General features: G+C 25.1%; 1 protein-coding gene across 3 annotated transcripts; it reads right to left on the bottom strand.

Moving 5' to 3' along the window:
• Positions 1-1,757: 1,757 nt before the first annotated feature.
• LOC132939071 (GTPase-activating protein CdGAPr) lies at positions 1,758-16,200 on the bottom strand. Of its 3 annotated transcripts, none has more exons than XM_061006087.1 (19): positions 16,007-16,200; positions 14,605-14,717; positions 13,313-13,513; positions 12,240-12,464; positions 11,943-12,170; positions 11,690-11,880; positions 11,390-11,532; positions 10,821-10,923; positions 10,223-10,462; positions 9,833-10,086; positions 9,649-9,777; positions 9,377-9,567; positions 8,290-8,539; positions 8,072-8,202; positions 7,414-7,611; positions 6,680-7,351; positions 6,248-6,596; positions 3,570-4,233; positions 1,758-3,487 (listed from the first exon to the last, which is right to left on the bottom strand). In XM_061006087.1, exons 2-19 carry the CDS (start codon positions 14,635-14,637, stop codon positions 3,397-3,399), a joined length of 4,293 nt encoding a protein of 1,430 aa, XP_060862070.1. In that variant the 5' UTR covers positions 14,638-14,717; positions 16,007-16,200; the 3' UTR covers positions 1,758-3,396. The 3 variants fall into 3 exon arrangements, with proteins under 3 accessions (XP_060862070.1, XP_060862068.1, XP_060862071.1); XM_061006085.1 differs by having other exon boundaries at positions 14,605-14,773; XM_061006088.1 differs by having other exon boundaries at positions 13,313-13,540; positions 14,605-14,773.
• Between the last annotated feature and the right edge of the window lie 729 nt (positions 16,201-16,929).

Consider the following 16,929-nt stretch of genomic DNA (forward strand, 5'->3'; position numbering starts at 1 on the left):
CCGCACCTTAATCTACATCATATGACACGTACCTAGTAGTGCACATGCCTCATATAACTTCATCGCATAATTGTTTTTGTTATTCAATAATAATTAGTTATAATACAATCTAAGACAATGTTCTATACAATTCCTTGATACCTACATGGCTATATGACTAAACATTTTAAAATTAAAAACGAAATAGTTTGGGTTAATATACTTATTATATTATAAACCGCCCAGAATATGATGTAGTTGGTATTATTTTTAGTGTTAAGGATTTTAAACGAATACAATATGCTTATACTAATTAGTAATTTTCAATAATCAATATTGATTTATATTGATATTTTTTTTATATAATGATATTATATCAATTTATCATTGAATTAAAATTTAACACCATCCATTACAGTGACCCACTTGTAACCTTCTGTACAGCAGAGCTGCCTGCCTTTTTTGTTTTGAACTGTTTTTTTCTGTTTAAAACGATGTTTGAGTTTTTAACAGTTGAAAACAATGTATAAACAATTTAATATGTAATTTAATTATATATGCTAATATGCCGTGTGGCGTGTACTAGTATATGTTTGATGTTTCACTGTTTATTTATTCCTTTTTTTGAAATCTTAAAAGTATGTGAAATGTATTTTAAATATTTTCTGAATAGATGATTTATGTGGACAATGTACATTATATTATGTATACATTAACTATTAAGTAAATATAATTTAAATTGGGTAATTTATTCAATAAAACTTAAAAAAAAACAAAAATTAAAATGTCAAAAACTTCTTATGTCTATAAATAGATCAAAAACATCAAAATATTTAGAAGTTGATAAGTTGATAGTATACATAAATAAATTGGATAAACATTGAACATTTTAAGTATCTACGGTTAATTGTTTTTGAATTACAACGAAATACCAAAAGATTTTTTCAAAAATTGGAGTTAGTGAAGTATTTTTTATTTATAGGTACCTATTTATTTTTAATTTTTCCTGATTATTAAAAAGTACTTACTTTTGAGTTTTGACCCTTAAATATCAACTAGATACAATTAGGTACCGCAAACTATCTTTAGTTGGAGATCAAAACATTCTTAGATGTAACGGAGTAATGAATGAATTAATTTCTTTTGACAAAAATGTTAAATCAAAAACAGTTTTTGATATAGTTAATTTTTTTTATATATATAATTAGAAAATAAATAACCATAAACTAGACATTTTTACAATATATGAATATTATGTTGTACCTTTTACTAGACATGTAAAAATGCCAAAATTTTAAAAATATTTCGTTTTTATTTGTGTTATTTATAAATACTTGAAATTTTGACTTTTTTAGGTTTAAGTATGATAAAAAGTTTGTTTTTAAATAAAAAATAAAAATAAAATACATGAACTCGCATAAGCTGTACTTACTGCATTTAAAATATATCGAAACTATAAAGTTACCGTTTTTCTTTTATAAGGGTTTAAATATTTAAATATTTACAAAATTCATCAAAACCACGAATAGTAGGAAATTATTTTTTAACTTAATTTTAAATTTCAATACTTAGCCATTAGGACTTAAAAATTTGTTAGTCATAAGTTTATTCACTGCAAGTTTATAAAGACAGATTACTGTCCTATTTCAGAAAATACATGTTATATATTTTTCATGATAGTTTTATTTCATTGCTGTTAGTTTCTGAAGGTATCTCTTTTTAAAAGATTTGTTCCATTAAATAATAATATGATAATACAAAGAATTCAAAATTTGTTTTCAATGATTGTTATGTATTTTGTTTAAAAGCCAAACAGAAACTGGTAATTATTTTTTTTTTTGTTAATTTTGGTGTTACAGGTAAAGTAAAAAAAATATATAATAATAATATAAACTTAAAAGAAAACACTTAAGTATACATGTTTTTACAATTTGTGCATAACAATATAAGAGTAGCTTAACAATTTGTTCATTATTAAGCTAGATACTATATTTTTAACTAGCAAAATAAAAATTAACATTTTAAGTTATTGACATAAAAAAAATAGTCATAAAATTATAACTGTGAAAAATATATATCGAGACAGAGTAATAGGCGTAATACTTAAGAAATATTTTTAATACATTGATTACCTATAGTTAATAATAAATACATTTAAAATTAAATGAAGATTAACATACTAAATGTTGTTGTTCTTAAATAAAAATAACAAACGACAGACAACCGCAACAAATAAAAAGGAAACAAGTATTAGCATAATATGTCAAATACACACTTCTATAATGTAATATGTATTAAATATTAATATTATGAGTTAAATTAGTTAATTGATAAGTTATAAGTAGTAAATTTAACAAAATAATAAAAATGATAAAAAAATAAAATAAAATATAATAATAGTAAAACAAAGTTATTCAAATTTAGTAGTAAGTTTATAAAGCTAAGTTAGCAATGTTGAAATTGAAAACATATTGAAATACTTTAATACAATAAAAACACAAAATGATTGTATTAAAATATTGAATACAGTGTAATATTATGTCATTGTTAAATAAAAAAACATTCAACTATATGAAAATCAATGATTTATAAGTTACTTGTACAGTTGCACATTATTATACTTTTATTGAAGTAGAAGATCTGGTATTAAAAAAGTACTTTTAAAGTCAACAAACCTATTGTCACACAGCATCTTAGAAAGATTTCATTATAACAATTATAAAATAAAAATAATTAAAAATATACAATTCAATCAAAATTATATCATTAGATATTTATATTATTCTCTCAAACTAAAGAGTCAATTATACATTTGGCATACATTCAAATTGTATTGAGTATTGACTATAATTTTATCTTTGGCCAAAGTTTGTAATTCATATTTCATTTAATTATTGAGTTTTATTAAAAACTAATATAAGATTTTAAAAAGAAATTATGTTTGTTATAACTTATAAATAATGCTTAGATAGCAACTAACTGTTAAGAAAATTCAAAGAAAACCATTAAATAACAATAGAATTTATATAAGAACATATAGGTTTTCACTAAAAGTGTCATATTTATTCATATTATATTAGAAATATGATATGATTAAAGAAAGCAAACATTATATTATACTCTACAAATTATTTCACAAGGTCTAAAATACAGACCTGATAAAAATCACTATCACAGAATTAGTTTTAATAACAAAACGACATTTTTAAACTTAATTAGGACATAAATATATAATTTATATATTTTATAACAGCTTATAACTAAAATTATGTAATTGTTAGAGATTAATGGTTTACTTTTTATTATTTGTCATGAAATTACAGAACTATAATTTAGTAACTTAATTAATAAAATAATTTTTAATTGAAACTACCAAATTAAATCATTATTTCTAACGATAGGTAATTTTTTTTTTTTTTACTGTTTTTGTTCGAAGAATGCTGCCATATCTTTTATACAAAATTGAGGTGGTCTATCACTAGTACTATGTGCTCTTTGTCGTATCGAACTGTAAAAAAATATATTAAAATGTTAATTACTTTACAATATAATATATACAAATTTATTTTAATTCATGTAAAAATATGTACTTTGAAGTCTGTTTATCTGTTTTTGTTTTCAAAGTATTTTTGTTATTAATTTCATCAGAAGAAGTTGTACATCCAATCAACTGATTTACTCTTGATGCAACTAAACCTTTAGTTTCTTTTTTAGCACATTTTTTACGTTCTAAACTTTGTGTATACCATTCTTTTCGTTCAGGATCTATAGATAAAGTATCACGTTCATCATAAGTGATTATCTTTACTAAATGTTTTGGTTGTTTAATGGATGTGTTTATATTATTTCCAGTGCATTCATCTGGAGATTTCAATGTCTTAGCTCTTAGACGTTTAATTATATCATCATCATATTGAATACTTTCTGATGTTTTAAAACGTTCACGGAGAGCTTGCCTACGTTCTTCTTTATAACGGTCAATACGTTCACGTCTTGTAGCATCCATATCAATAGACATTTCAGATTTTTGACAGCTAATTTCTGAGCTTATAAGATTTGGTGATGTTTTTACACGTTCCAAATTTTGATTATCTGTTGGAAAATTAAAAGCATCTAATGAAACTGTACTAGTTACATGCTGACAATTGTTACGTAGTCTTCTATTTTTTATCCATGTAGAACTGTTTTTAGGAGATTTATTAGAGTCAAATTTATTTAATGACTCGTGAAAATTTTTTGTATTTTCCTTATTTCCTAAAACAAATATTTGTATTAACTACAGAACAGTAATAAATGATAATAAAATACATTAAAATATATGAAATAATTAAATTATGATGAAACTGTGTATTGAAATACAAAAAGGTGGATAAGTGGATGTCGCTCTGCTGTACAGTAGGTTACAAGTGGGTCACTGTAATGGATGGTGTTAAATTTGAATTCAATGATATAATATCATTGTATAAGAAAAACGATTCTGAGCGAAAACGGTCAGTCAGCCTATGATTTTACCAAGTATATTTGATGATATTATTGTGAATAAAGTAATTTATATATAACCTATTTACTCGGAGCCTTGTTTTAAATTTTCAATCTTTAGCCATAAAAGTTAAACATTTTATACATTTTTAACCAGAAAATAATTAATAAATTATAAATTTGATAAATGTTGTCAACATTTGAACTTTAAATGCTTATAAAAAAAAATTGTGCATATGTATTTTCAATATTTTTCAACTGCTATTAGAACGATATATCAGGAGCCTTATATTAAATTTTCACGCTTTTTTACCCAACAAATAAAAATTTATTGATATTTATAGAAAAAAAAACTAAAAAAATTGAAAACTGACAATGTCCGTAGACAGCTCAAAAAGAGTCAAAATATTTTCAACATTTTATGGTGTATAGAAAATGCTAATATAAACATTCAGTGAAATTTTCAAGTATCTACAGTCATTCGTTTTTTAATTACAATAAAATAAGAAAATTGTTACATGAGAAATCGAGTAAATATCAAATGTTGTAAAAATATAAATTTCAGACGCTCATAAAAATTTAAATTAAGTTTCTTCTAGACATTTTTTTTTTGATAAAGGTAGACAAACTTATGAGTAATCTTATATTACATTTTCAAATCTTAGATTTAAAAAGAAAAATTTTTATGAATTCTCATCAAAATAATTTGCTATTTTTCGTGATTTTTCCGTATTTTGTCAAAATTTGAACTTTAAACGTGTATAAAAAAAAACTGTGACTAAGGATTTTTAATTTTTTTCATCTGCCTTTGAAACAATAACCTAGGAGCCTTCTATTAAATTTTCAAGCTCTTTTACCCAACAAATAAAATTTTATTGATATTTATAGAAAAAAAATTTAAAAAAACTGAAAACTGACAATGTCCGTAAACAGTTCAAAAAAAGTCAAATTATTTTCAAAATTGTATTGTGTATAGAAAATGCAAATATAAACAACCAGTGAAAATTTCATGCATCTACGGTCATTTGTTTTAGAGTTACACCAATAACCAAAATCGATTTTGTTAAAAATCGATTTTGCGTAAAAATTCCCGTTTTTCCTTAATTTTTCTTTTGTTTTTCACATCGCTTTTGAAAACTACTGGGAAATTAAAATTTTGACCTCCCCAATGCACCAACGATATTCACTTTCCCATCGAACAAGATACTGAAGTCGAAAATCGAAGCATTATTTCGACTACTTATCGTGTACACAGACACAAAAATAAAAAAAATAAAAAAAAATAAAAAAAAAAAATAAAAAAAAAAAACACACATCATTGTAAAATCAATACATTCATCGTTTCACTCAGAATCTAAAATGATAGTTTTTTGTTTATTAATAATAAAATGTATTAGAGTGGAGAACTTATACGTGATATAATAATTATTATTCTTTAATTAATAAAAATTACTGCAAGTGAAAAATATCAAGTAATAAAGTAATAATATTGTTTAAATTGGGTATTTCTAAATATTTCTTTACAATTTTGTTTTTTGTTATAGTAATAGCATTAAAAATTAATTCATAATTTTTGTGTAGGTACAGTTAGTTTATTCTCAATACTCAATCTAAAAAGTTAATATTGTAGTGCCATAAACAAATTGACAACTTTTCACTAAATATATATTATTATTTATTATAGTGAACCTATGAGATATGAATATTAAATTTATAGTTTTGAATTTATTAAATAATGAACACTAATAATGTAAGTGTTTTTTTTTTTAAATTCTGTAACATCACTTACCAGTAGAACTTGAATTCTCCATCAAATCTTTTCTCATACGTCTTTCGTGTACTATATCTCTTCCAATTTCTGATTCAAATTTGCGTCTATTTGAGTCTAATAATAAATCCACTTTATTCTCGGACACTTCCTCAGTAGAAATCACCAAAATGTTTGCACTATTTGTTATATTATTTATATTGTCAATGTGCTCAACATTTTTAATTGGTAAAATTATTGTTTCAAGTCTATTTTGTATTAACATTTCAGTATCTTCATTTGTAGGTGAAACCAAATAATCATTATTATCTAACATGTTTTGATTGTTTGTGATTTCTTTAATTTTTAAATTTTCATTCTCTAAATTATCCTTAACATAAAAAAAAATGTTCATGTATAAAATATAGAATAATACACTATATAATACACTGTATAATTAGTTAATATAAGTACCTGTGAAGAAATTGATATTTCACGTTGACTAGAATTACAAGATTCAGGACTAGTAACAACCAATATTTCATAATGAATATTTTCAACAGATTTATCTTTCTCAAAATTTAAGTTATCTATTGAATCAATAGAACTCTTACAGGATGATGGCATTACTTCTTCATAACTAGAATCATCTTGATGAAAAATTGAATTTTTGTGACCCAAACGTTCATAATTGTTACCCATAACAATTTCATACATAGATCCAGTTTTTTTGGGAGAACTATGTGATTCAGTTAAAATTGAAATATCTGATTTCACTTTTTCTTCAATTCTATTATTGAAAAAAGATTCACATGGAGCATTATCTCGAACATTTCTTAATTTTATTTCTTGAAAACTACGCCGGTCATTTGATAAACTTTTATTTCTTAAGTCACCCTGGTAACTTAATCGATTTCGAGGTGTGGTTAAAAGGTTTTCGGTCAAAACATCTGGTACACAAAAGTCAATCACAATTGTCTGGTAACCAGGTGTAGTGTTTTTGTCACTATAACTTTCTTCTGATAATGGACAGTATGAAAGTGTAGGTGTGGTAATAGTAGACAAAGAACCTGTACCAGTTTCATTACTTTCAACATCTGTCATTATTTGATCACATTCTGTATGTATGTCTGCAACAACAGTCATCTAACACAAAAATATGTATGGTTTTTTAATCTGAGGAAATAAAATAATATTGAAATAATTACATGTTCTGGAGACTGACTATCAATGAATCGAATATCAGGTGAAGCAAACCGTTCTTCTAAATATGATAGCCTATTATTTTTTGTGTGATCGCTGTCTTTACTTGAATCTGTGGTTTTCTTTTTCTTTGGTGAAGGATCTGCACTTAATGAATCTTCTGCGTGCGCTAATATTGGTAAACGTTTAGCACTACTATTCAACTACAACATAAAGAAATAAAAAAAAAAATCAATCAACTTTTAACATATGAAAGGCAAATAAAAAGCTTTATTTTCAAATATATTATATTTTATTTTTAGAAAACTCAATTTTATAAGACGTTTGTTATTTTTACAGTTTCGTTTTAAGTTTTATCTGGATATATTATTTCCGTAATTAACAGAAGGTCTACAAAAATCAAATGTCAAACATAGTAACTTTATAAAAATTATTTATTTCGAGTTATATACTGACTGTTAGAAAAATACTAACATTATTTCATTTTTGTGTAGTATTTTTTAATTATCTACATTTACAGAAAATGTAATAACTAATAAATATTGTAATGTAATACATTTTTAAGCTATTTATTTAATACTTTTAGCCTATGTAATTTGAAAACTTTAAAAACTTAACCTAAATAAAATCCTTTAACATTTTAATTATTAATTTTAAACTTACATTATTAGTAGTCACATTCTGTAAGTGTTCCATGCTTGAACGGTTACTAAAAATATGATTGGTATCTTCATCAGAAAATACTCTCATATCAGACTCATCCAAATCAAAGTTAACTTGTAAATCACTTAGATCTAAAAAAATAAAGTTAGGATGAACTAATATTATTCAGTAGGTGTTTAGATTTTTAAAAACAAATACATATTATTATTTATTTGTACCTTCTTGACTTGGGTGAAGAATAGGTGATGCCAGATCTTCTTGATCAGCAAGTTGATCAAAATAAGAATCATGTGACACAGAACGATTATGACCAATTGAGTTGGAACCACAGAAGCCAGGAGGAGAACATGGAGGTGTCCCCTTAATTTCTCGTAAAGACATTGTTTCACTAACTGACTTGGAAGTCTTAGGTGTGTCTTGAATATTCATACCTTCAGTTATACTCTGACGTACACATTCTTTTGAATCCTGAATAATTTCATAATTAATTTAATTTATTAATAATGACAATTTTTATTTTAGATACATATTCATAAGAAACCAGCCGGTCCCGTACATTTTATTGCCCGGCAACCAATAATTATTATAGTAGCTTCAAAACCCGTGGCAACCATTTATAAACAAAAATTTCCATAGGAAATCTCAAAATCCCTGTTTGGAGCACCTTCCGGGGTTGGTCCTCTCCCCTTTTAAATTAGCCTATCTTCTGCCTAGAGGTCTTCTAATCTATCTCTGTCCCACACCCATAAATAAACCAATTTTATTTTGTTACCTCTAATATAAGAGTACATTGGCCTATTTTCAAACAAAAGTTCAGAATTTTATCAGTACTTGTATGTTGACTCTTTTACATTATTTTAACTTTTATTTAAGTTGAGTATGTAAAATATTACAATTTTAAAAGATAAATTGAAATATCTTAAAAATACATACATTTTAATCATAGACAAATAGAGATGATTGTAATATATAATCTTTTTTAGATAGATAATCATCTTTATATTTCTATGGTGGTATGGTACAAACCCAGTTAATATCCTTACTTTTAGTCTGATAATAGGTCAACAATTCATTCTAATATATGAACAACACAAGATTGGTTTTACCTTATACTGAACACAAATTTACTATGTTGGCATGTTGTACAGTTCTAATACAGAGACAACACATAACGTGTGCCATCCTCTTACATAGATAACTCGTTTTCATAAACCACTAACATAAAAGTACTTACAAAATAAATGTATTAACTTCAAATTTTTTTAAATATTTCTTAAAAACGTAATACATTTATATAAATCTTACCATGTATTTAGGTATTAAGTTTGGTTCTGACTTTTTACGAAGTGGCAGAACTCCAAGTGAGATACTACTTCCGCCACGAGTAAACAATGATTTCCATCTTGATGGTGAACGTCTTTTGTTAGTATTACTTCTTCTTGACGGTAAATCGATAACAGTATGATACTTTTCAGGTAAACAAGAAGGACCTCCACCTAAAATGTAAAAGATAAATATTATCTATCAATTATATTACATAAATATATTTTAATTTAAACTAATTTTAATTTCCTTACCAACTTCAATATAATTAGGATCATTTCTTTTTGCAAAAGTTAGAACACGATTTTGAGCTTCTTCGAGGGTTAAAAGTTTTGTTTGAGTAGATATTGCTAAAGATTTAGGTCTAGATTTTTTGGGGGTTCCTAAAAAGAATTAATTGGGATAAAATTTGTTTTTTAATTATTAACATGTAACTACCTTTGGTAGGCGGCAATTTTGCTCCAACACTAGGAATAGGGCTAAAAATATAGTCTGTATACCGAATTAAAAATTCAGTAACTACAGCTTGAATACCAACACCATGTAAAGCAGCAACACCACTACCATTTTCTAGTTGTTTACTCCTTAACAAGTTAGGTGCCCAAACAATTGCAACATTCCTTGCTGTCATGCCTGTTTGTTCACCAAGAGCAGCCACGTGAGATAAATGTTTCATCAAGTATTCCAACGTTCTAATACAAGCAACATTTTTTATTGTTAATAAAGGAATAAAGGAATTTCCATATTTATTTTATAAAACCGGTTTTATAAGAACATTTTTGTTGGTCCATAGAAATATCTATTTAAAATAAGTTTTACTTTACTTACCTAAAATGAGGTGGAGGTAACTTTTGAACTGTTTCTCGCATAAGCTGTAACCTGACTTCAGTAGTTTTCTCTGGTATTGATTGTACAGCATTCACAAATGAATCATAAAGTTGATAAGTGCATAATGGATTTGGTAGTTCTCTAAAATATAATTTTAACAATGAGGCCACACTATGTATATCCTGTCTTATTGATTCATCTTCCCACAATGCTGGTACTCTATCTTCATCAAATGTTGACCTAATAAATGAACAAATTATGTTATAATATAATGGATAAGAGTTAGTGTTGTTGTTAGTTACTGTATTAATTTTATGGAAGAGTGAAGAAATACAATACATACTCTACATATTCTAACTTTATGAATGGAATATTTAACTTGTAAAATTTCAAGTATAGCCAAAAATTATTTTTATTTATTTATGAATTGATAGAAAAAAACTAAAATTTAACTAAAAATAGTTTTATAATTTTAGGTTTTTAGCTATAGTAAAAAGACCAAAGAAACGTTGCATACAAAAACATACAGTGTCAGTAATATGTCTGCTTTTAAAAGCTTGAAAGTATTTTAAACAAATAGTTCAATATTGATACAAACCTCAGTCTTTGAATATTGGATGTAACACCAGAAAGTCTATATATTCCATCAACTATTCCAAATTTTTCAATAAACTCAGCACAGCTAGTTAACACATCAGGTACTAAAATCAAATTTCCACAATTAGTATAACCACTTTATTAAGATTAGACAATATTTATGGAAATAATTAAAGTTGTTTGTTATGAAAATAGTAAAGAGGAATCTATGAAAAAAATAGTTTTTCATGTGGATGTTTTGTCTTTACTATATCAGTTACTAAAATGATAAATAATATATTAATTAAATTGTATATAAATTTATTCAAACTGTCAAATAAATAAAAATAAGCTATAATATTTTATTTTTTTAAAATAACTTCAATAACAAGGATTATGTTACAAAGTAAAAATAAATGATAAATAAAATATTGTTTACCACAAATTTAATAATTAACATTTCATAAGTTTTTTTTTCTATCAAAAAGTATGGTCTTCGTATTATTATTTTCAATAAAATAATAAATTTAGAAAAAAAACCCTTTTACATTAACAAATTACATTTAGTGTATAATTAAGAATTATACTAACAATCTCTTCCAGAATTTAGAAGATGTTCACCCAAATCACAACCAAATACTCTTTCTTTTAATATTCCAGATTGTTTTAATGTTCTTCGAGTTGGCCTTGATAATATAAAAGACCGAAAAAATGATATCAGTTTACCATGTTTTCTGAAAATGTTGACAAATATTTTATCAATCACAATGTACATCTTATTAATTGTTTAAGTAATATATTTGTATAAATAAATACCTATTGAATTAAGTAATAATAATTACAAAACGTTTATTATGACATCACAAAAATATAAATAGGGCACGGATTTACCTTAATACTGGTTTTGATGGTTCAGAAAGAGAAAGCATATGAGGGTTTATGTAAAGATTTCTCGGGACTTTGTCTGTTATAACAGCTACACAGCTAGATGGGAAAAACCCAACTAGAAAACCATGTTTGCCTCTCCACCAAACACTTTCTTCAGGCGATGGCATGTCAATAACAGAAATTATATCACCAATCTATTAAAATAAGATAATAGTTAATAATATTTATATAAGAATCATAAATGTATAATAACTACATCAAATGAAATTTCATCAGAAGCATGTGCAGTATATTTTCTGACTGAATAAGCTGCGGCAACTGCAGGGGTATTTATCGCACAATGATCTCCATCAGCAACTAAAAGGTGATGACCACGATTATCTAGTTCTAACCAGCTAAGAATAGGTCCACAGTTAATTAAACTTCCCACAGCTATTTGAGATAATCTTTTGCAATATTTACTAATCAAGTCTTTTAAATATTCCTAAAATGTGAAAATTAATAATGAAAATATTATAATTCAATAAAAAGTCTTTATAATCATATTTCTTACATTAGGATTTTCACAATCACTTGGTACAGGTTGAAGTTCTGGAAGTAGACTGAATTTTCTATCATAAACACATTTATGTAATTGATGATCAAGAGTTCTTGCATTTTCATATGATCGTCTTAAGACCCAGACTGTATTTTGTGATTCTACTTTGATAGTTAACCAACAATCGTTATCATTATCTACATTTCCAAATTTTTGTTCATCTTCTTCAATCAAATCAAACTAAAGAATATATTTATATTTAATAACAATAATTATGAATATGTCATACATGTATGAGAAGTAACATTTATAAGCAATTACTAACTAAAAGCCCAGAAGATCTCAGACTTGTGTGATGAAGTAGTTATTAATTTAAAAGGCTTCTACGCTTAAATTTAAAGATGTAATTTTTACATTAAACGATCTGTTTTTTAGTCAATTATTTTTAGTATATGTTTGATTTGGATACTATTCCATTATTGAATTATAAAATTATTAAAGTTATCTATACTTATACTAGTAATCTCGTTTTTCAGTAATCACACATGACACGTTGAATGCGCAGAAATATCAACAAAAAAAGTTATACTCATGTAAATATTTAACCAAAAATATATTTATATGCTCAAAAACATTATGCACAGCTGTATAATATGTATGTAAATATTTTATAATTAGTAAAAACATGTTTATCAACTTATAAAAGTAATTAGAAAACACACATGCAAAAATATGCAAATTCAATAAGTCCCTGGCCTCATTAAAATTAATATCATATACTATATAAAATAGCTGGGTATTCAAATCTATTTAATGACCAATGACTAATGTTTTAAATCCAAAGTTGTTTACCCTTATCTATTTTTATTATTCAATAGTTTTAAACGACCATTTTGTATTGTAACAATATTTAATAATTTGTATTCATCAGAGAATTCATAAATGGTCAAAAAAACAAAATTTATTTATATTTTCTACTAAATCAAAAAAATAGACAATTGAATTTCATATCAAAAATAGTCACGAAAATAAGAATATTAATTAAGTATAAACTATATCAAGTAAATTAATTTTATCAAATTACTAACTTTTAGTGGTCCAAGTTCAACATGTTCATAGTGAAAATGAGCACACTCTTCTAATTTTGGAAACCTAGACTTTCCATCATCAATTGATGTCACAGGTAAGGTGGCCATGCGCATACTTCCATTACTGACAACACTGCTTCCAGAAGATCTTCCTTCGGAATTTCGACTCAACAAAGTATGATCAGGCATTTTGAGAGATGTCTGAAAATTGACCAATTATTTAAGTTTCTGTAACATCAAAATATAAGAAAAATATATTATGGGTTCTTGTTTTCTTCTCCATAAATAATTAAAATAAGGAAATATAAAAATAAAAATATATTAGAAATGTCATTACTTTTATAATAAAAATGATTCATTACCTACTTATTAGGCTAAAAATGAAGGAAAAGCCATGGAATTATTATGTGTTTTAATCTACTTTTGATAAAAAAAAAAGGAAACAATTCAAATTATGGATTTATTAACTTTTTTTATAAGCGCCAGTAACTATTGGCTAACAATATAAGATATTCATTAAATAATTTAATGTCGTACGTAACTTAGCTCTAAGTAAAACCAATGCATTGACAATTTACATATCAGATGACTTGATGAGTGTAGTTTTACTAATGTATATACATATAGGTTTAGTAAATAGTACGCAATTTTGAGAACCATTGTTTAGACAATGTTTAGTTTATTTAGGCAGCCAATATGTGCAAAGTTAACTGATGATGATTAATACACCTTTAGAATAAAATATCACCCAAGGAGCAATAAAAGTTCATAGAGTGTATTTATCCCTTTTAATTTTATGTATAGTTTTTAATCGTTATAATTATAAATATTTAACACTACCCTCAAAAACTTTTCTTTCAATTTTTAAAATAGTAATTGTGGTCTTGAAATATATATTTGTAGCACAATTTTCTTGAACAACCCCTCTGTAGATATTCATTAAACTAATAACCAATAAACAAATATATTTTTAGCAAAACAATTGTCTATAATTGATTTTTAGTATTTTTATTAATACTGCAATCAATTGTATTGGCGATCAAAAGATTATCAAATTGATAAGCTGAAACGGGCTCGCTGTATATCATTTATATGTTATTTTTCCATCTGGCCCGTTTCAGACCATCCCCCGCTGGCCTGTAAATTGATAAGCTTTTGATCGTCAATATAAATTATTGTGTTTCTAAATATAACAATAGTTAAAGTTCTAAAAAAAGCACACAAGTAATAGGTACATATAAAATATTCAAAAATAAATATTTTTATTATTATTACTTTTATGAAATTCTTACTTTTGAATAAGAAGAATACTGCAACGTTCCCATTTTAGATTATTTATCTTGACAATAAATTACTAGAGTACATACTATAATGATTGATTCTGTAATGTTTTATAGAAAACATCCTGTAGAAATGATTTTTGTTTTGTATTAGTGGTAAAATGAATGCATCCATTTATTCCTTAAGACAAATATAAATTAATAAAATATAAAAGGAAAATATTATAAAAATAAAATACAAAAAAACTAGGTATAGATTAATACTTTACAAAATGTTGATAATTTTGTAAAAAAAATCTGTTTCAATGTTTTCTGCAACATAAGTCTACTATAGGTTATTCTTATAATCTTATTCATTCTACAAAAAACAAGTTATTATTGTCAGTGATATGATTTTTTTTTTCGGTGGGAGAAGTCATTCCAGTGCCATGGAGTATAATTTTAAATAAATATCAACCCTAGTCTACTAGTAACAATAAAAATGATACTCAGAGTTTAAGCTATACATAATTTATTTATAGTTCTGATTAAGATATTTTAAAATACAAATACATTTTTTTGGGGTAAACATTGTTAACAGGTTATCCATTAACAACACTAATGTATTATGTTTATACAACATTAAAAGTGCTTGTTAAATTTATTTTAAAATATACCTAACCGGATACACACAAATAATTTAAAAAGTTAGTTCACTTTCTATAAAATACAATAAGTACCTTTATCATACCTAAAACATTAATTATTTTATAAATGTAATTACATTTTTTAAAAATGGCCTAAATATAAAATTTTAGAAAGTATTAGAGCTACACATAAATATAAATTAAAACATTGATTTATTTTATTCATCATCTTATACATACCCATAAGTATATGTATAAATATAACAAGATATAAATGTTTTTAAACTATAATTAAAAGCCAATAGTTTATTAGTTTAAATGAATATTAAAGTAAAAAATGATTTACAATAAAATAATATCACTTGATTGTGCTTATGAAACATCAAAATTAAAAATGAAGGTATGCACCGGGCTAATATATTAGTGTTTATTTGATGAGTTATAACATAAGTTGAACATCTTCAACTTTTTATATTCAATTAATACACACAAACTATACATCTTGCTGATATTTAATCCAGTAATTTATTAAAACATTCTAAATTCAATAGTTATTATCAGTGTACCAAGTTAGTACTTAGTTGTTAGATTCTTTTTTCCTCAAATTTAAATGATAATTATTTTTTATCATTTAGCCAGTCCACTATATAGCTTAATGTTAAAATATTTAAAAATGTTTAATTATTATTATTAATTTGATAGTAAATGGTAGCAAATGCCAATTTAAATTAAGTAAAATTCTAATCTATACTCCAATTATAGTATTTTAGTGTATACAACTATTATACCTAAATTTTTACAAAGACACTGTTTGTAGATCCAATTGGAATGGACTCAGACGAACCATATGTTTTTATAAACATGCAAATTGTATTAAATGAATACATTTCATAAAAAAGCACCAATAAGTAAAGACTTTACAGTAACATTAAACTAAAAGAACACTAAAATAAAAATTCAAAAAATTAAAACAAAAGTTATCCTGCCCTAATCAGATTAGCCAAACTTTAATTCCAAAGAAGCTTCATCGTTTGTAGAATCTCTTTGGGAAAATGTTAATGAAATATAATAACGGGTTTAACATTTGGATGCACATTGCACATTTCTCAAAAATAAAGTTGATCTTTAAATATAGCTAGCTGTATTGAAAATACAAATTGATTTTTGTAAAATATGATATAGTTATTTAGTAAATAATCATTATTAAGTATTAGTTATTTCTGATAAGTGATAACGTCCTATTATAACCATTTATAACTTAATAAGTTAAAATCATAGAAATAGGTTAAAATAGGACGTTAATGCAATATTATCTTAGTATCTACTATAATTTACGGTGTTATTTTATTATTATTGTTATTAATATTTATTTAAATTTTAAATTTTAAAACTTATCATTTATTTAGTCATGGGTAAACTACAGAGTAACTTTTACAATCGACAGTTGTAGATATACATTCGAACGTGGTTTACTCGAAATCGTCGATCTACCTCGAACTTTTTCCCCGGTCCCTAGAATTTCCCGTAATAATTGTATCACCCTTATATAGGTAACTTGAACATTCTGGCCGGTCCCTTCAACTTCTAATTCAACCCAATTAACTTCGAACCACGATCGACTGTAATATTATTTAATGCATTTCAATCGAAAAATAAATGTCGATAACACATTGACGCGACGGCGTGGATAGGCTACCTAAATACCTAATTA

This window comes from Metopolophium dirhodum, chromosome 2 (genome assembly GCF_019925205.1).
Source record: "Metopolophium dirhodum isolate CAU chromosome 2, ASM1992520v1, whole genome shotgun sequence".
Taxonomy (NCBI): Eukaryota; Metazoa; Arthropoda; class Insecta; order Hemiptera; family Aphididae; genus Metopolophium; species Metopolophium dirhodum.